Source organism: Leopardus geoffroyi, chromosome E2, assembly GCF_018350155.1.
Source record: "Leopardus geoffroyi isolate Oge1 chromosome E2, O.geoffroyi_Oge1_pat1.0, whole genome shotgun sequence".
Lineage (NCBI taxonomy): Eukaryota > Metazoa > Chordata > Mammalia > Carnivora > Felidae > Leopardus > Leopardus geoffroyi.
Genome location: NC_059335.1, coordinates 28,039,399 through 28,060,854, shown reverse-complemented (window position 1 = coordinate 28,060,854; position 21,456 = coordinate 28,039,399). Strand labels below are relative to the sequence as shown.

The following is a 21,456-nucleotide window of genomic DNA, read 5'->3' as shown; positions in this document are numbered from 1 at the left end:
CGTGCAGGCACCCCAGCAACCATTGATTTACTGGTTGTTGCAGGATGTTTGATAATTTATTATTTGATTATTCTCTCATTATTTATTAGGTGGACTACTTATATAATACCCCCTTGTAAACAGTTTGGTTATTCTCAGATATGGTTCCAATTGGAAAGAAAAATCATTCATCTTTAGAGTTCCTTTTAATTAAAAAAATTTTTTAATGTTTATTTATTTTTGAGAGAGAGAAAGGGACAGAATGCAAATGGAAGAGGGGCAGATAGAGAGAGATACGGTATTCCAAGCAGGCTCCAGCCTCTGAGCTGTCAGTACAGAGCCCAATGCTGGGCTCGAACTCACAAACCATGTACCACAAGATCGTGACCTGAGCTACAGTCGGATGCTTAACCGACTGAGCCACCCAGGTGCCCCTTTATAGTCCCTTTTAAAAGGAAAATGCACAACATTAAATGTATATATTATTGTAAGAAGGTTCCCTAATTTCAGGTATGAAAAAGTGCAAGTTTTACATTTGAGAAAAATACAGTAGTGGTGGTCATAATTGACCTTGAGTAGCCAAGAAACAGACAAATGATGAAAAACTATTTCAGTTATTAAAGAAGGACGGGATGGGTCTAGTACATTTTATTTACAAAGGCTTATTGGAAAAAGCTTAAAGTGGGGGTGCCTGAGTGGCTTCAGTTGGTTAAGTGTCCAACTTTGGCTCAGGTCATAATCTCATGGTTTGTGAGTTGGAGCCCCCCCATTGGGCTCCATGCTGATGGTGCGGAGCCTATTTGGGATTTTTTTTCCTCTCCCTCTCTCTCTCCCATGTGTGTGCGTTCTCTCTCTCTCTCTCTCTCTCTATCAAAATAAACTTTAAAAAGAAAAAGCTTAAAGTGAAATCTTTGACACTATGTGTGTATGTGAACTATCTTATATGTTACCTGTATGATATGTAAGATATCTTACATATCTAACATGTAATATGTTTTGTTTATTGGTAATATATCAATATATTGGGATTTACATGGAATATATAGAAGAGTAAAAGCACTAGAAGTAATTTTTCCATGTTTATGCAGCATATTCTAAGGAAGAGAGACACATTATCTGGCAGATATGAGTGCATTGCTGGGGAGGTACATTCCAGAAGTGACTGGTATGTAGTGAAGAGAGCATTTGACTGAGGGTCAGGATATTGGAGTTAAGTGCTGCCTACTGTTTACCTTGTTACGTTGGGTTTTGTTAGCATGTGTTGAATGAATGGATAAACCGCCCTCTTTGGTTCCTTAACATTAGTTTACTTCCCTATAAAATACAGAGGTCTGTCTACCCTACTGAGTGTAGCCGGTACAGATGGCATAGTGGATATAAAGATTGTACTGTTCTGTGCAGGTGTTGTATTGGCGGGGGGAGTCAAATGTTCTATGGAGGAAAAAGTCAAATGTTCTAGGTTCTAGATTGGATGTCTGACTCCTTATTACATGTTAGCCAAACAGTCTTTGGATTTCCATTTTAGTTCTTTGGTTACTTGTTATCAGGAGTGAGGGAGGTCTAAGTGTTCCGGTCACTGAAAGATATGTTGAAAATTAATGAATTGGTCCTTGGACTTGGAAATTGGGATCTGTGGGTTGGATTGTTGTGAACTTGTTTCCTGGACCTGATCACACCTGTGTGATTTGGGAGACTATCTGGCTTCTGAACCTGCAAAGCTGAAGACCTATGCAGACCTTTACCAAAGTCAAGATTACCTCATGGGGCCTTTTAGCTAACCTGCGCTTTACTGCCAACCATCTGAAAACTGTTGCGATTAGATTTTTCCTGGGGAAGTCCTGGAAAAGTTACAAAATCAGAAGTTATAAAATCAGAAATTGCTTATGAAGATAAATTCCCCATTTTGTATTCCCGAAATATTTTTTAGTGTCTTGGGATGACATTTTCTTCATTAGTGTAATCTCTCTCCTTTTTTTTATTTTAATGTTTATTTATTTAATTTTGAGAGAGCAAGTGAGCACGCATGAGCAAGGGAGAGGCAGAGAGAATCCCAAGCAGGCTCTGTGCTGCAGCATGGACCCTGACAAGGGGCTTGATCTCACGAACTGTGAGGTCATGACCTGAGCCAAAATCAAGAGTTGGATGCTTTTTTTTTCCTTAACGTTCATTTATTATTGAGAGAGAGAGACACAAAGCATGAGCAGGGGAGGGTCAGAGAGAGAGGGAGACACAGAATCCGAAGCAGGCTCCAGGCTCCGAGCTGTCAGCACAGAGCCTGACGCGGGGCTCGAACTCACAGACTGTGAGATCATGACCTGAGCCGAAGTTGGACGCTCAACCGACTGAGCTACCCAGGCACCCCAAGAATTGGATGCTTAACCGACTGAGCCACCCAGGCACCCCCATCATTAGTATATTCTGAATATGGTAGAGGATGTGCATACTTGCACACATATGTTTATGTGTATATATAACGTTTCTAGTTACATTAATTCATGAAAGTAGTTTCCACGAGTTAAGCATGACCGTGCAACTGCTTTGAAGAGTGTGGCACTCACTCCAGTACTTCCAATACTGGAACCAGGATTCAATACTTCCTCCAGTATGATCTTAGGTTCTTTTTGCAAATGCCCACAGGACCCTGAAAGAATTAGAATATATTCGTTTTCTAGGACCTCCATAACAAAGAACCACAAACTAAGTGGCTCAAAATGATAGACATTTACTCTCACAGTTCTGGAGGCCAGAAGTCTGAAATCAAGGTGTCAGCGGGGTTGGTTCCTTCTGGAGGCTCTGAGGGAGAACCCGTTCCATGCCTCTCTTCTAGCTTCTGGCCGGTGTAGTCAGTGCTGGGCATTTCTTGGCTTGGAGCTGCATCATTCCAATCTCTGCCTCTATAGTCACATGGTGTTCTCTCCCTGGGTCTTTGTGTCAAATTTTCCTTTTATGTCCAAATTTCCCAATGAGACTGGTGTTTGGATTAGGATCTACCCTAATCCAGCATGACCTCATCTGGATTACATCTACAAAGACCCTCTTTTCAAAGAAAGTCATAGTCATGGGTACCAGGGGACACAATTCAGCCCACAACAGAGAGTAAACTGAATGTTTAAAGTGGCACTTTGAAATTGTTTTACCTTGGAGGAAGTAACATTCTTACTGAAGACTCAGGTCACATATCCTGTTGTCATATTGTGTTTTGAGTTTTGTGGAGCAGGGGACGGTACAATAGATAGTTCTTGAAGTTTAAGGTCATGCTCTTTTTACCACAGAAGAGGAATCTGAAAGCACTGAGTACTTTCCATTTTGTTAATTTCTTTTTTTTTTTTTTTAATTTTTTTAATGTTTATATATTTTTGAGAGAGAGAAAGACAGAGTGCGAGTTGGGGAAGGGCAGAGAGAGAGGGAGACACAGATTCCGAAGCAGGTTCCAGACTCTGAGCTGTCTGCACTGAGCCAGATGTGGGGCTTGAACCCATGAACTGCAAGATGATGACCTGAGCTGAAGTCTGATGCTCAACTGACTGAGCCACCCAGGCGCCCCCGTATTGTTCATTTCTGATAAAATTTTGAATCACTTCGTTTTTTTTTCCTTAAAAAATTAAAACTTTCAGGGTACCCGGCTAGCTCAGTCAGTGGAGCATGTGACTCCTGATCTCAGGGTTGTGAGTTTGAGCCCCATGTTTGGTGTAGAGATTGCTTAAAAATAAAATCTTAAAAAAATTTTTTTTAAAACCTGTTTATAGCAGTTTTTACCATTTGTGTTTGTTTTTTGGGAATGTCCTTAATTCCCACTAAGAATGCCTCTTAAAGATGGTATATGGTATAATTGAGTTCAAGATCTGGGTTGCCTTTGTAACTTTGATTGTTTTCTTAGTTGTGTGCTTTTTTGAAGGCTATAAGCCCAACACAGGCTCGATTTCACAAACCGTGAGACCATGACCTAAGCCAAAACCAGGAGTCAGATGCCTAACGACTGAGCAACCCAGGCACCCCATGAGGGCTAGAATTTTAAAATCTTATGTAAACTTGTCCTTAGGCCTGTGGGGTTAGTATTGATGGACTCTCTTATTTGAGGAATTGAAGCCTTCTAAAGTGTTCTGTAAGTATTTAGAGCATGCTATTTACTGGGCTCTGGGTGAATTGAGAAAGGACACATTTTGAAGTTCATGCTTAGCAGATTTTAGGTGCTCAGCAATTACTTATCAATAAATGAAATTGGATTCTTATTTAGTTGTCCCTGAGCACATGTTGAAAGGTTGCCAAACAGGTATAATGAGTAGGGAATTCCTGATATCTTTAACTGAAAAGATACTAAAGAGGAAGGATTGAGTTAAAAACAGAACCATCTTGGGGCGCCTGGGTGGCGCAGTCGGTTAAGCGTCCGACTTCAGCCAGGTCACGATCTCGCGGTCCGTGAGTTCGAGCCCCGCGTCGGGCTCTGGGCTGATGGCTCAGAGCCTGGAGCCTGTTTCCGATTCTGTGTCTCCCTCTCTCTCTGCCCCTCCCCCGTTCATGCTCTGTCTCTCTCTGTCCCAAAAATAAATAAACGTTGAAAAAAAAATAAAAAAAAAAAACAAAACAAAAACACAGAACCATCTAGGGGCACTTGGGTGGCTCAGTCTGTTGAGCATCTGACTCTTGATTTCAGGTCAGGTCATGATCCCAGGGGAGGGAGATCGAGCCCCCTGTTGGGCTCTGAGCTGAGCGTAGAGCCTGCTTAAGATTCTCCTTCTTGCACTCTGCTTGCTCTCTCTCTCTCTCTCTCTCTCTCAAAAAAAGAAAAAAAAATAGAGTCATCTATCTGATGTGGCAGGGTATTCATGTCTCTCCGTTTACACACAACCATTCATAGGGTTTTCTAGCACTTGGGGCTGGTTTCAGGTGATCAGTTAAAGCCTAAAAAGTATCTGATTTGACCTAAAAGATCTCACTCCTGTTTGTCACCTGCTAGATGACTTTTGATTACTGGTGTCAACATTTTGTCCTTTTATTTTTTTCACTTATGTTTATAGAAAGGATGTATATAAAGATGCAATAAAATATTCAAGTTGTTGACCCAAATAAACACTGTTATTCAGAAAAAGCTGTTGAGGTTGCTGAGAATGAGTATGGGCTCCCAGGTTCCTTGTGGGCAACTTGAAGTGTTGGATGACAGTGTTTGATGGGTCCTGGCTTCTGGGTATGGTGGTCACAAAATGCCGAGGACGTTCTAGTTCTGGTTCCTGTAACTGGAAAGTTACCTAACCCCTCAAGACTTCATTGTTTTCATGTGCTAAATGAGAAGGGTTGGGCTCTATGAAACCTGAAGGTCTGTGGAGTTTTAGAGTTAAAAAATCATTCATTTTAGCAAATTCATTCTGTAGTTATTCATTAAACACTCATGATGTGGCAAGTTCTGTTCCGATTGCTGGGGAAATGGTAAACAGACAGATAAAAATCTCTGTCTTCTAGAAGCTTACCTTCCTGCTTGGGATGAGTTGACACAAATAAGTAAAAATATGTAGTATGTGACCAGTGCTCCTCAACACTGTTGGGTCATCAAAAACAAGGAAAGTCTGAGAAACTGGCCCAGCCAAGAGGAGCCTAGGGAGACCTGAAGACAAAATGGAATGTGGTATCCTGAATGGGATCCTAGACCAGAAAAAAAGACAGTAGTAAAAACTGAGGAAATCAGAATACAGTATGGACTTCTTTCAATAACAGCATATCAGTATTGGTTCACTGGTTGTAACAGATGTACCTCAAGTGTAAGATGTTAGCAATAGGGGAAACTCAATGTAGGTTATATGGGAACTATCTTACATAGTACCGTCTTTATAATTTTTCTGAAAATCTGGAACTGTTCTAGAAACAAAAATAAAGTTTTTAAAACGTGTGTGTGTGTGTGTGTGTGTGTGTGTGTATGAGTGACATGGAGAAAAGTGAAGCTGGGTCAGAGGGGCAGGGAGCACAGGTTGTGGGGAAAGTGAGGGGGGCCCCCACCAGAGGCAGTGACAATCGGGCAAAGCCCTGGATGGAAGTGAGGGAGTAGCCATTGGGTATTTGGGGTGAGGGGATGTGTAAGACAGAGGGGCCTGCAAGGGGCAAGGGCCTCCTGGAATGAGCAGGTAAAAGGCATGCTGGTTGCCATGGGGGGAGCCCCCCAGGAGTGGAGGTGGAAACAGAGAATTAGGTCGGTAGGCTGGGGGCTGGGCATTAGGAATCTTTTAAGTCCGAGTCAGGACTTTGGCATCGACTCTGGACCAGATGCGGGCAAAGCCATGGGCTTGGCCTTCTTCCCTGTGGCATGGATCCCACATCACATGGCCCTCCTTTCACAGGCTTCTGAAAGTTACCACTTGAGGGCCTCGTTAGGCTTTAGAGCAAGGTTTGAAAACTACAGCCGTGGGCCAAATCCTATCCCACTGGGTTCTCTGCAAAGCTGTACAAAGGTGAGCTTGTACCTTTTCCCTCCCTCCTCTCTGTGAGGTTGTTTCATACATTCATAGACAATTTGTAATTGTTTTGTCACATTTTGTATTCCATCCTGGGATCCTCTCGACTTCCTAAATGATTTGTTAAAATCTGCATACATTAAGGTTCACTCTTTATGCTGTGAAGTTCAGTGGGTTTTGACAAATGCATAGTGTCACGTATCCACCATCACTGTATCATGCGGAATAATTTCACTGCCTGGAAAAAAAACCCATGCTTCACCTATTCAACTCCATGCTGTCAAACCTCCGGCAACCACTGATCCTTTCACCCATCTCTATGGTTTTTCCTTTTCCAGCGTGTCATATAATTGGAACCATATAGTATGTAGCCTGTTTAGACTGGCTTCTTTCACTTAGCAGTATGCATTTAAGATTTATCCAAGTCTTTTTGTGGCTTGGTAGCTCTTTTCTTTTGATCACTTAATAATACTCATTGTCTGGATGTGCCACAGTTTGCTTATCTGTTTCACCTATTGAAGGGTGTCTTGGTTGCTTCCAGTTTTGGGCCGTTATGAATAAAGCTGCTATAAACATTCATGTGGAGGTTTTTGTGTGGACATACGTTTTCAAATCAGTTGGGTGTGATTGCTGAATCACAAGGTAACGCTGTGTTTAGCTGTGTATTCACTCTGCTTTTGAGACTGTCATGAAAGAAGCCTATGACTTTTTTTGGTTTGGGTCCTTTGACAGTGCCATGGTACTACTCTCTTCCTATTTCTGGAGGCTTGATTGAAATTTCTCCAGAGGAGCGTTAAAATTCAAATTGTTTTCAGTGAAATTTGAAATTATGATGGAACTTCTAAGAGTAGATTCTTAAAAATCTTTTTAATTTTAAAATTTATCCCCAGTGGGTCCTACCCTGAGAACTTAATAGATCAGCTGTCTAATAAGTTGAAGTAATTGAGATACAATAGTAACAAGTTAAAAATAATCGTACCAGCATTCCTGGAGGCTTTGGGAGTGACATGTACATTTAATTTGAAACAGTGAGGAAGTGTTTCCACAGATTCTCTTTCCATAGATGTGTAAAGTTCTCTCCATATAAAGACATCAGAATCTGTATGATTTCTGACCAGCACCAAAACTTGAAACACATTGAAAACACGCTGATGTTGGGGCGCCAGGCTGGCTCAGGTGGAACGGTGTGCGACTCTTGATCTTGGGGTTGTGAGTTCGAGCCCCCCATTGGGCATAGAGATTACTTAAAAATAAATAAGGGCACCTGGGTGGCTCAGTCAGTTAAATGTTCGACTTAGGCTCAGGTCTTGATCTCACAGCTGGTGGTTCAATCCTTGCATCAGCACAGAGCCGGCTTTCCATCCTCTGTCCCCTTCCCCGCCCCTCCCCTGCTCTCTCTCTCTTTCAAAAGTAAATAAACATTTAAATAAGTAAGTAAACTTAAAAAGAGAGAGAGAGAAAAAAAACAGTGATGTTGAAGAAGGATAAAAATGAAGCCGAAAAGAAGCTTGGATTTTTTTCAGCTTTATTGATATATGACTATTGATGCATAATAGTGATGTATAATAATACACTGCACATATTTAAAATGTACAACTTGAGGGGCACCTGGGTGGCTCAGATGGTTAAGCACCAGACTTTAGCTGATCTCATGGTTCGCAGGTTCGAGTCCCGCATGGGGCTCTGTGTTGACAGCTCAGAGCCTGGAGACTGCTTTAGATTCTGTGTCTCCCTCTCTTTCTGCCCCTACCCCACTTGCATTCTCTCTCTCTCTCTCTCTCTCTCTCTCTTTCTCTTTCTCAAAAATAAACGTTAAAAAAAAAGTTTTAAATGTACAACTTGAGTTTTGACATGTGGATGTCAGACCAGCAACTACAATCAAGATAATGAACACAACTGTCATCCCCCAAAGTTTCCTTATTTGCAGCTATAAGTCCCCCTTCTCTTGGCAACAACTGATCTGTCACTTTTATCACGACAGATTAATTTGGACTTTTCAGGAATTTATATGGATTATATATTATATAATTTATATAAATTATTTAAATGGAATCATATAGTATATTTTTATTTTTATTATTTAAAAAAAAAATTTTTTTTTCAACATTTATTTATTTTTGGGACAGAGAGAGACAGAGCATGAACGGGGGAGGGGCAGAGAGAGAGGGAGACACAGAATCGGAAACAGGCTCCAGGCTCTGAGCCATCAGCCTAGAACCCGACGCGGGGCTCGAACTCACGAACCGCGAGATCGTGACCTGGCTGAAGTTGGACGCTTAACCGACTGCGCCACCCAGGCGCCCCCATATAATATATTTTTATAGAGGAGAAGTTTCTGGTTTCTTTTTTTGTTTGTTTCTTTCAGAATAATTATTTTGAGATACATCCATATCTGTGGGCGGATCAGTATATCATTTCTTTATTGATGATTAGTATTCCATTTTATGGTGCTATGGACTGTGTTCTCTATAATCATACGTTGAAGCCTAACCCCCAACTTGACTGTATTTGGAGATAGGGCTTTTAGAAGCTGATTAGGGTTAAATGAGGTCAAAAGGGTGGGGTCCTAATCTGGTAGGTTTGTTGGCCTTATAAAGGAAGAGGAATAGTGGGGGTGCTTGGGTGGCTCAGTGGGTTGGGTGTCTGACTTCAGCTCAAGTCATGATCTCACAGCTTGTGAGTTCAAGCCCGTGGTTTGTGAGTTCAAGCTCCATATCAGGCTCTGTGCTGACAGCTCGGAGCCTGGAGCCTGCTTCGGATTCTGTGTTTCCCTCTTTCTCTGGGCACCCCCCCCCAATAAATAAACATTAAAAAAAAAAGAGGAATAGTGATCTCTCTCTCCATGTGTATGCACTGAGGCAGGGCTATGTGAGGACATAGCAAGGAGGTGACCCCAGTAAGCCAGGAAGAGAACTCTCATTAGGCCTGGACCATGCTGACATTCTTGTCCTAGACTTCCAGCCTCCAGGACTCTGATGAATAAATTTCTGTGGTTTTAGCCATCCACCTGATGGTGTTTTGCTACAGTGGCCTAAGCAGGCTAAGACTATGGATACACAGTTTGTGTAAGACTATGGATACACATCCTCTTGTTGGACATTTCCCATTTTGGGCTATCACAAACGAAGATGCTGTGAACATTCATACACAAGTTTTTGTGTAGACATGTGCTTTCATTTTTATCGGGTCTAGGAATGGACTGGCTGGATTATGTGTTTCACTTTTTAAAAAGCTGCCAGACGATTTTCTGAAGGGATTATACCATTTTGCTTTCGGACTATTGGCGTATGAGAATTCCGGTTCTTCCATGTCAGTCTTTGCTCTTACTTAGGTGGTCCATCCAAAGGTAGACCTGGATGGCCTGCTGGGGCATGGCCAGGAGAGGCATGGAAAGGAAAGAAATCAGCCGTGTCACTGTGGAACCCTCTGCCATATTTGTTATGTTCTCGAATGAGAATTTTTTATGCTTACATGAATTTACTTTCCATAAAAATATAGAATGACTTAATATCTTTATCCCTTATATTTGTCCTTCTTTTATTGCTGTTTGTTTTTGTTTTGTCTTGTTTTGTTTACTTGCAGACCTCCTGGGTTAATCCCAGAGTTTCTGGGCTATGGGATATTAGAGGGAGCCTGGGTTTGAATTTGGACTTTATTGCTTAGCTGTGTGTGGCAAGTCATGTAGCCTGACTCTCAGTTTTCTCACCTGTTTCTAAAAAGTATGGGGAGGTTGACATTATCCAGCTTGTGTGGTTGTTATAAGGCTTAAATATAATGCATTTGAAAGCATCTTCGTTGAGCATGTTGGAAACTGTATTCATTTCCCAAGATATATGTGTAATTAGAAGTTCCATTTTCTATTTGACCTTCTACCCACTGAGTAGGAGAGGAATTGAAGTTTTAATGGGTGCCACCAATTAGCGGGAGGCCCTGAGGAGATGGCGAAATACAGTGGCATTGCCAGGACTTGGTGTAACCTTGCCGTATTTAATAACATCCAAGCCTTCCTTTGGCCATTGTATTGTGAATATATTTCACATGCCTGTTTATGTGCTTACACAAAGAAAATTCCTGCCTGAGTGCGATTCCTTTAAGCAGTCCATTTGGGAACCCCCAGCTTCCACGCTACTTAGGGGATGTTTTTAAGGAGGAGAAAAGGAACATACCGTGGCTCTGGGACGGATGTTTCTCAGGCCTCTGGGATCCCAGCCAGCGTACGCGTCTGCCTCTCTCAGTGCTTGGGCTTCAGTGTTTGAGCGCAGGCCTTTTGGCCTGCGGAATCCTTTGTCCAGCTGGCTGAGGTGCGTTGAGTGCTTGGGGCCTTAACTCCCATGGAGAAGTGGGAAGTTATTCTTTGATGGCTGGGCCAGACTGCTCATCTGATGTTACTGGAGTTTGAAAGGTTGTCCTGGTAGTCAAGTGGTTGGCATTAGTGTGGCCGGGATAGGCTGGGGTGGGAACTGCAAGGGGAGGGGATGGTCCCAGCGAGGCGGGAAATGTGGGTGTCAGTAGGCACTGGATTTGTTTTGCCAGGTGAGGGTGTCTGGGGGGCTTCTCTCCCCTGCCCGACCGCTGGGTTCCAAGTGTCCTGCAGCGTTTCTCCTTAGAGCCGGCTGGCTTTCTTGGCATCATTCAGTCTAGTTGCTAGGAAGCCGAATAAGGCAAATGCAACTTCCTTTTGACTTACTCACATTGAACCATCTGCTTATTCCTTCTCATGGCCTTCAAACTTGGCTAGGATCATTGAGAAGAGGGTCGAGTGGAGCATCTGTGCTCCTGATCCTTTTTGGAAAAGGAAAGCTTTCTAATAACTCTTTAACCCTCTCGGTCCAAATTCATAATAGTTAAATCTTGTTTAGCCCCTTATTTCTTTCAGCTAACAATTGGGAACAGGCATTTTCTTCTTAGGTTTTGCCCCTTATTTTTGTCTTAGATTTAGATTTATGTTATTTATTAACCACATGACTTTTAAATGAGGGGGACAGTGTCGATGTGTGTCAAATGCATTTGGTATGTAAACATAACAGTGGTCTTAATAGAGGACCTTTAGTACTTAGAATTGATGCACACAAATCATTTAAGCATGTTCTTTCATAAGCACCATTGTGGAGTTAGTGCCAGATACATTAAAGGTGGCAGATAATTCGTGAAAATTTATGGTGATGTTGGTGGGAACATCTACCAAAGAGAATCTTAAAAAAAAAAAAAAACAAAAACCCACAGAGATTTTTTTTTTAATTACCAAACACCACCAACATTACATTCTTACTTTTTTTTTGTTGTTTTTTTTTTTGTTTTTAGTTTTAATTCAATTCACTGGGGCAAATCACATTCATTATGTTGAAGCCCCTTTCTGCTGGTAGATTTATAATGGTCTTCTTTTCTTGTGACAGAACTGTGCCTTCAGTGGTCCACTCTGGAAAAGCAGTTGTGCAAACAAACTAGACAAAAATAGAAATAAGCATTACAAACTAGAATAGAGGCTCTGGGAAAAAAAAAAAAAGTCTTGAGGAAAGCATTGTTTGAGTTTTTGAAATCCAGTTTAACTGAAGATTTAATCACCTCTGAGTGTACCAGGACTGTGGAAACTAATGTGTGGGCTATGGGAAATAATTTCTTCTTAAGTGTAATTTTGTCTTTGTTGGTTTTTTAGCAGCAAGCCGTATAAACCTTTGCTGCCGACTTCTTATTCTCCCCAAGAGGGCTACTTAGAGGAGGGTGAAGACATGCTAAGGTAAAGTTTTATTGTTGTGGCTCAATTTGCTAAAAGCTTTAGTAGTAATTTAGATGTGTTCTTACTGTGCAGACTTATGTGTTTGTTAAAATTGATGCTATTAATATTTGCTTTTTGGGAAGTCCCTCAGGTCAGCTTGATCATATTAAGCCATTCTGCTTTAACTTCTCCCTCTCCATAGTCGTTTGGACTCTAGTAACTAAAATAGACCTGCAGGCTGATGGGACTCGGCCACCTGAGCCACTCAGGGGAGCCCCATTTGGGTGACTGGCTGGCCCTCCACTCCCTTCTTCCACACCGCCCCACCTTTTTTGTGCTACCATCTAACCGTGCTCCGAATATGGAAATTTACTTTATTATGAGATGAATCAGTATTCTCGTATAATATAAAGTCACATAAAAATGGCTTATCCCCCCCCCCCCCCCCAAGGAATAGATAAACAGACGTAAAAGTGTTTGATAGTAAAAAGTGAAAATCCCTTTCAGAACCCTCCCCGGCTTTTTCCCCCTTATTTTTAACCTGAAATGGCTCACAGTGCTATATTGTTCCGGAATTCGTTTCTTTCACATAACAGTATGTGAGGGAGGATTATTCATCCTCGTTGTTTTTGACCACTGTGTAGTATTCCAAAGTATGTAAACCAGTTTTGAAGGTGGTCTTACTTAGTTTCCTGTGTCTTTTATATTCAGCTGTGGATTCTCTAAGTAACTAAGTAGGTAAATCAACATGGCACTTCAGGATTTTCGCTTTGGATCTACCTCTGTAGTTTTGGTAAAAGCAGTTTTCCTTGAACTGTATTTGAATTGATTTTTATATGTATGAACCTTGACAGGGCCTCTCTCTTGCCTGCATTAAAGATGAGATTTGTGTCAGATTAGATTAATAATTCAAAATTGAAAAATGCCTTCCTCGACTGCAGAAGCACTTGGAAGTGTAGAATTCAGGAGTGACTATTAATGGGGGTCAGTCTCTCTCAGGTAACATTTCCTGACAGTGAGGCTCAGAATACTTGCACTGGTAGGTGATCTTTGGAAGGACTGGTTTTCTTAGCTCTGGTGTGAAGGAAACCTGAAGGCAGAAATGGGTGATAGTGGCTCACATCTATTGAGGGCCTGCTCTGCATCAGACACTGTTCTAAGTGATTTACCTGCATTAACTCATTTAATCTTCATAGCAGTGCTTCCAGGTAGGTTCTAATAGCCCCATTTTACAGGTGGGGAAACTGAGACATGATGGTATTAAGTAACTCGTTCAAGCTTACCCAATTAGTAAGTGACAGCACTGAGACTCCTACCTAGGCAGTTGCAAATTTCAACATCATACTGCCTTTCCTGGATGGCCACGTACCAGCTTCTGGGGCACTCCCCAACCCCGTCTAATTACTTAGCGTGGCGGCGGGCAGTTTACATACCACTTCGTTAAAAGAAAGTGTATGAAGTTTGAGGGAAAGCCAGCAAGAACACACCATAGCAAGGGTTGGAGAAAGCAGGCAGCTTAAGAAATGGCCTCTGGAGTCAATGGTTAGTGTTTGTCAGAGATAGTAGACAAAGATAAAGCCTGCTTGAGGGGAGGAAACATTCTTGTCTAGCTCAGAATTCTCAAGCAGTAGGAGAGGCATGGATTCAAGCAAAGGCTTTGCCTCTAAAAGTCTGGAGCTACGTCTCTGCTGTGTCAGGAGATTGGATGTGGACAAGAACCCGAATGAAAATCGTACAGGGGCAGAGCAAAGGGATTGACGTTTGCTGGCAGCTTGCTGAATAGTCATGGTTCGACTGAGCGTGTTCCATGGCTGCTTTGCCATGCGGCGTGATGCCCCTGGTGAGAAAGGAACTAATTGCTGCCTGCCGAGGTGGTTCTCTCCCTGGCAGGACATTCCTTGTGGACAGACACATTGGTGTCTGGATGCTGGAGAGCCGCAGTAAAAATGCCTGATTTAGGGTGTAGAGTGCACCGAATTCCCCCTTTCTTCTGTTAAATCACAGCAAAGGGGACTACTTTAGATGGCTAATAGATTACCCAGCATCTGTGCACTATTTTGCATGCCTTTAGCATGGGAAAATAGCTTGCTCACAGGAGCCGTAGACTGTTTAGGAGTAAAGTGAGCAGATCTTGTTGACTCATTTTTTTACCCATATCCAATGAAGACCTTCAGAGATAAGCACCTCAAAGGATACACACATCTGGTAAAATGATCTCTTCTCCTTTAAAATAAACACCTTGAAGTCTGAGTCTGTCTCTTTTCTGTATAGGTCTGACTTGACAAAGATCGGTGGCTCCATATAGTACTTTTCATCATAACAGGCAAGAGGAAGTGAATGGGAGGGAGCAGAAAAATCCCAGAAACTCACAGTATTCTAAAATGAGCACAGATTATTGAGTGACTTTTTACCTCTGTGTAGACACAGCCTTTATTTTGGTGCATATGGATTGTGCTAGCTGGCCTGGTATTTATTTTTTTTGGCTTTTGGGGACACACTTATAGAGGGAAACTATGTTTGCACAAACTATTCTATTTTCATGCATCCAATAGCATTAAAGAATTATGGCAGAATGTGGCTGATTATTCAAAAAGGAATGAAGAGAACCATGAGCGATACCAGTCCACTCAGTTAGGTAAGAGTCTTGCTGAGAAGCTACTTCTCTTTTCCTCATCTGTTCCTTCTGGAGGGGTTGCCATTCACTTCCACTTTTGTAAAAAACCCTGAGAACCTTCAGTGATTGCCTTTGCCCTTGCAAAAACATGAATACGTCAATATTTTTTAGGGGATGCCAGCGGCAGGAACACATGGAAAGAAGAGCTTTTCCAGCACTTTTATCAAGTGGTTCAGAAAGCCCGTGATCGAGAGAGGCCTTCAGATTGCGTTATTGTTTCTATCAACAACGAACAGAGGTGTATATTTATTTCTTTTTATCCTGTCGAATGAGAATGTGTACAAATGGAATTATTAAGTAGTCAGCCTTACAATACATAAGTCACTGAGAGTTGAAAGACTTTCAAAATGTCGCTAGAACACTGCTCTATGAATTACAAGAATGTGCTGCTGGGTTTACCAAACTGGTGACAGAGGCATCTGGATGGGGAGGTTTCTGACAATGACTTTCTCACTCAGTTTTCTGTATTGCTTGACTTTTCTATAATGAGTATCAATTTTATAATCAGGGAAAAAAAAACAAAAACAAAAAAACCAAGGCCATTTTCAGGGCTGGGTTCCGTGTGCCAGGCGCTATTCTAGGCTCTGGGGATACTTTAATGAACATAACAGACAAACGTTTGCCTTGGGGCACAGACAGTCTAGTGTAGGATGCCACAAATTGGCCTCACTGAAATTTCAGACAAGGGTTCCTCGTTTCTTAGCTGCTTGTTGAATTCCTTTCAGCCTGCATCCTTGCTGTTTTTCCTTCAATGTGGGATGCCTTATCCTTCTTCTTCACCTGAAACTCATGCAGGCCAACTAACACTTGTTACTTGTGTAGGCCACCTAATACCTGTAACTCAGGCATCCCACTTAAGTGCAGTTGTGGCCTGGTCACCTGCTCTCTTGGCTCTCTCCAGCTTGTCCTTTGGGTCCGTGTAGTGCCCTCACCTTGCGCACCATTGGCTGGCACTTGAAGGCAGACAGGGGACTTAGTGTGTGATGATCATTGTGTCTCTGGATTATGTCGGGTTTCGTAGTGCTTGGCAAGGAGCATGTAGACAAATGATTGGTTGGAAGCATACACACTTAACTCCAGGCTAGGTACTGAGTGAGTGAAACTGCACACCCCAGACATGATAACTAATCATTCCTGACCAGGAGATCAGGCATGCACAAAACATAACTCAGCATAAGGCAGCATTGGTTTTCTTTATGAGAAAATTGGCAATCTTAAAATGACTCAGAATTCTTGCTTATTCTGTGATATCTGCTTTACAGAAATCTTATTTGTAGATATAGCATCTTTACTGGTGAAGTTTGTGAAAGCAAACTTACAGCTTCATCTCGTTTGGAGGGTATTTGGGTTGGATCTTGAGGGACAGCATCCTGGAAGAAGTGAGGTCAGTCATAGCATGGGGAGGGTGGGAGAGGCCAGTTCCTTTTACATTAGAAAATTATAGGATTTCCCTTTAATAATTGAAAGACAACCAGACATGCCCTGGATTAAGCTGATCATCTGGTAATTCAAACCAGTTTTGAACAAGAGGCAGTAAGAGCTCAGCATGCACAGTAGCTTGGTTTTCCCTCAACATTTAGCAACTGTGGTACAATAGTTTGGATCAGCCAGGGAAACTGCGTTAATCTTTGACTAAATCAGTTTTCTCGGAACTTGTAGCAAGCGTCACGTCTGACCTGTAGCGCCTTGTACCGTTTTCAGAATTGTGGGCTCCAGCGCCGTTCGACTCCCGAACCCGGATGCCCTTGCTGCTCTCCCGTCTTCAGAGCCAGGCCTGCTGGGTGTTGATTGGAGTGCGGCACTGTGTGGTGGAGAGGAGTCCTTGAGATTGCTTTTCTTCTCCCCCTCCATCTGGGGTGGTATTCAGAAAACCGCTCCTCTGCCCGGCATTCTGCAGTTCTGGCAGCTAGCCATGGATTAGGACCCTCAGTGGGTGCAGCTTAGGGACTCCTCGGCCGCACGCAGGCTGCATCTGCCAGGGAGTCCGAGAACTAGGCCACGCTGCCTGCTCTGTTGTCACTCTGATGTTGGAAAGATTTGCAGTGATATATTGGTTGGCTAAATTCATTCTTTTATACTCCAAAACAGTAATTAATTTTCAAATGATACCCTCCAGCATGAGTTATTATTGTGATAGTTTTAACTCATAGGCTCTCACTCTGTAAATATGAACCATGTCTTGTTTTTCTTGTTTTCCTCTTGAATTTACTTTCTGCAATCATCTATACTCTCCTAAATCACCTGGAAAGCATTTTTTTCTGCCATCATTTTAATTGTTTTTTAATTTTTTAAAGTTTATTTATTTTCAGAAAGACAGAGACAGTGTGAGGAGGGGAGGGGGTAGTGAGAGAGACAGAGGGAGAGAGGAAGAGGAAGAGGGAGAGGGAGAGAGAGAAGCCCAAGCAGGCTCCATACTATCAGCGCAGAGCCCGATGTGGGGCTTGAACTCATGAACCATGACATGACCTGAGCTGAAGTCAAGAGTCAGACGCTTAACCGACTGAGCCACCCAGGAGCCCCTCATTTTAATTTTTAATTCACAGAACGTGCATTTAATCTGTACCTGTTCTATGTAAAACTCTGTGCTAAAGCACAGTGAGGAACATACAGATAATTAAGTGGCAATTCCTCTTTTCTACCTCATGCGGCCTAATAAGATAAAACATGTGCTTAAATAACAAGTGGAAGATGGGGTATGTTAAGAGTTGTTCCTGCTCTAAGCAGAGGATACGTAAGAGGAGGAGTATACTACCATTGCAGGGTCCTTGGTTTCAGGGATTAGTGTCATTTGTGGTTTCTAAGTTTTCATTCAGGTTTCTTTCTCTTTTTTTTTTTAGTCTTTAAATTTTTATTAATTTTGATTTTTTTAGAGAGAGAGAGCACTCAACCAAGCGCACGAGCTGCGGGAGGGGCAGAGGGAGAGAGAGAGAATCCCAAGCAGGCTCCACACTCAACCAGGGGTCTGACGCAGGGCTCAGTCTCACTCCTGTGAGATCATGACCTGAGCAGAAATTAAGAGTCAGGTGCTCAACCGACTGAGCCACCCAGGCACCCCTCTATTCAGGTTTCTGAGCAAGTATTGGGCACAAGGGAAGCATAAACCTGAAGGAGAGGTCTGGGGTAGATTCTTTATGACTTGAAGACTGAGGCTGAGAAAATGGGAGATGAGATGACTCTGGGGTTTGATCTCAGGTTGGTTATGGGATGGTTGATATTAACTGAGATGGTTAACTCCAGCATTATCCATTTATTCTCTCTCTTTTCTTTTTTCTTTGCCATGCATTTGTTTGTTTGTTTACATGCATTTATTTGTTTGTTTATTTGCTTATTTATTTAAGTAAACTCTACCCCCAATGTGGGGCTCAAACCTCATGATCAAGTGTCACATGTTCCACCATCTGAGCCAGCCAGGCACCCCTCATCTGTTTACTCTTCAGCAAGGAGTTTTCTCAATGGTAGTGATCTTAAGAAATACTGGTCGGGGCGCCTGGGTGGCGCAGTGGGTTAAGCGTCCGACTTCAGCCAGGTCATGATCTCGCGGTCCGTGAGTTCGAGCCCCGCGTCGGGCTCTGGGCTGATGGCTCAGAGCCTGGAGCTTGCTTCCGATTCTGTGTCTCCCTCTCTCTCTGCCCCTCCCCCGTTCATGCTTTGTCTCTCTCTGTCCCAAAAATAAAATAAACGTTAAAAAAAAAAAAAAAAAATTTAAAAAAAGAAATACTGGTCTGTCCCATGAACTAATTGTAAATGAGCATTCTGTTATTTTTCTGAAGATAATAGTCTTATCTCTTCTTTACAATAAATCCTAAATTTTCTTTCGTGTACTTTAAATTGAAATGACTTCATCAAATAACACTGGAATGATTCCATTTTGAAAAATGCTGACCACATTTGTGGTGTGTATGCAGTGTATCCTGTCATACAAAAACACGACTTTGACATACTTAGCTTTCTTTATAAAATTCTGTACATAGTCAACCATCTGAGGACACCACATTTTCAGAAAGGAAAGTTTCCTTTGGGTAGAGTTGCCTCCAGTTCTCTTAACTGATCCCATCAGACAGATAATGTACTATTGGTTGTTTTCAGTGTGTCTAAGAATGAAAACAAGTTGTACAGCATGGATGATTTTTGAAAAACTACAGCATCTTTCACTTCACTTATCCAAGTTCATTAAAAATATAGTATCTTACACTTCACTTACTTAAATTTGTCATCAAAATATCTATGGAACACCTGCTTGGTGACCTTTTTTTTTTTTTCCCTTTTGTTTGATTGAAAATAACCTACCTGTTTCTTGTGTGTGTGACGTTTTGTTTGTTTTTAAGGGACTACGCAACAGGCATAGGTCATCAGTTGCAGGATCATGGCCTTATGGTGGAAATGATTCACCTCTCCTCAGAATCGAGTCTTACGCGAGCACTCCAGGAAGTTAAAGATGATGGGTCCCCGTTTTGCATTCTTGTCGAACAGTCTAATGTAGAACTTTCCTCTTGCACCGTAATTATACTTGATGAGTCTATCAAAAGTAAGTTAAGCTTAATCTAGAACTATCACTTAAAATAGATCCTGCTTTAAAAATATAATAGTTTTTCTTTGTATGCTGGTACACTTTGAAGGTTCACATTTGTCAGTAACTAAACTGGATCTAGTTGAGGAAAAAGTGACTTGAATAGGTATCAGAAAATACTCTCCTGTGTATCAGAGGTGATTGAAACTTAAATCATCTTCATTGCTCCTTACTTGTCAGGATATATTGTGCAAAGTATTGTGTAAAAAGTCAATTCTCTCTCTCTTTTTTTAATGTTTATTTATTTTGAGAGAGAGCGCGCGAGCAGGTGAGGGACAGAGGGAGAGGGGGAATCCCAAAGCAATGGGGCTCAAGCCCACAAACTGTGAGATCATGACCTAAGCTGAAATTAAGAATCAGACGCTTAACCTACTGAGCCACCCAGGCACCCCCACAAGTCAGTTCTCTTACATAAAACTTTTTGAACAAATCTTACCACCGTCTTTTCTATGCTCAATGGTAAGTCTAAAAGATGTTATGTTTATCGTCCTGTGCATTCTCTTAGACTACTTTTCTGCTGATTCTGCCTTTCCTGTGATATCTCAAACATTTCTTTATTCTTAGGCTCATGAGAGTGCACAAAAATGAACTCTCTTTTCCTCCCTAAAACACATAGACTTAGGCAGATGCACACATCCTAGACCACCCTCACCTTTCCCTCCTGGTCAGAGCTGCTGCTCCCAGAGAGGCATCTGCCTTGTGAAGGGCCCCTTGGCAGCTTCTCTGGAGTCAGATTCAGATGAGCCTAGGTGCTCTAGTCCTCGTCTTTCTAGAAGCTCTTGGCACCATTCTGTGCAGTCCACACTCACTTACTGAGTTCCTCATGTGTGCCAGGCACTGTCAACCCTGCTTCCTTCCTGTGCCCAGGTGAGCAGCAGCCAGGCAGGCTTCTCCCATCCCAGCTGTGTCTCCATAGCAGCGTAGGGTTTTCACTGCTAAGTCAGGAGACCTTTCCCCTCGGCAGAGACCTAGTGGAGTATGGGAGCTGGATTTATATCCTGCCTGTGACTTTGGAGCCTTCAGAGAAGTCGGTGTCAGATTGGTGTCCTAAAATCCAGCTGTAATGTTGAGTCTGAAAAAACAACAGTGAGGAACACTTGGCTTTCCATAGTTTTGAGGCTGCTAGGACGTCTTTTTTTCTGACCATTCCATTTACTTTTACGCTGTGTCGCAACCCACACCCACCTAGCCAGCTCTTGCAGAATACTGTTCCCACTATGGTTTTTTTTAAACATAGAAAATGTCTAATTTATGTTAAACAAATAATAAGACTAAACCACACTTAGGTTCGGAAAATTACGAATCCCCATCTCCGAGGGGTGGGAGTGGGGAATGGCTTGATCTGAATAGGTTATGTAGAGGACTAATCACGTGTGTTATGTTCATGCAAGATGGTTTAGGAAATCCTCACTAAAGTAAGTAGGTTAAATCATTGGTCGGATACGAAAACACTTTTACAAAGCCAGCACTACTTAAAAAAGCATGTGATCTATTTTTACCATGTTACACATTCAGAGAAGGGTTTCTTTTTCATGTCCACAATAGTATTAATAGGTTCATATTTCATTTCCTATCCATGGATTTAATTATTGAACTCAGATGATATGTAAAAAGAACACTCTATTTTCTCTTATAAGCTACATCTGTTTTAGCAAAATTAGTCTTTGCTGGCCTCTCTTTCACATTGCTTTAGAGCTGACAGTTTGTTTTATACCTCACGTGTAGCCGTTATTCAGAAGCCCGTGGAGCTGCTCCTGTGCCGAGACAAACATTTAAGACAGACAATGAAACTTTAGCACGTGAAGGCAAATACATATTCATATCTCGTCCTAAATGTAACCTTCATAAACACTGCTTAGGATTTAGCCAAATACCATAATCTCCATTGTAGCTCTGTAGTGCCCCTTGGGCCCTAAATTTTTCAGAAGTTGGTGATACGTGGCAAGACAGGGTGGGGCCTTCCATCTAAAATTAAACTTTGAAGAAGTCATATTCTCCATAGGTAAACCTAGGAGAGATCAGAAAACACCTATGCATTGACTGTAGCCATTAAGTTACATAAAAGCCATTCCTGGTATCTAGAACT

The 21,456-nt window shown here is 42.1% G+C and overlaps 1 protein-coding gene across 10 annotated transcripts in view; it reads left to right on the top strand.

Annotated features, from left to right (window-relative positions):
* The window catches only part of LOC123579119 (nuclear receptor coactivator 5-like), an 88,648-nt gene that overhangs the window by 48,346 nt on the left and 18,846 nt on the right, over positions 1-21,456 (top strand). For 6 of the 10 annotated variants that reach the window (XR_006702631.1, XR_006702632.1, XM_045442679.1 and 3 more), the window contains 4 exons: positions 12,070-12,150; positions 14,682-14,764; positions 14,915-15,041; positions 19,129-19,328. Coding sequence is in view for 8 of the 10 variants with exons in the window: in XM_045442679.1 (XP_045298635.1) it covers positions 12,070-12,150; positions 14,682-14,764; positions 14,915-15,041; positions 19,129-19,328 (491 nt within the window). In the remaining 2 variants the exon portion in view is untranslated. The remainder of the gene's footprint in view (positions 1-12,069; positions 12,151-14,681; positions 14,765-14,914; positions 15,042-19,128; positions 19,329-21,456) is intronic. The other 4 variants (XM_045442683.1, XM_045442684.1, XM_045442685.1 and 1 more) reach the window with 1 other exon arrangement.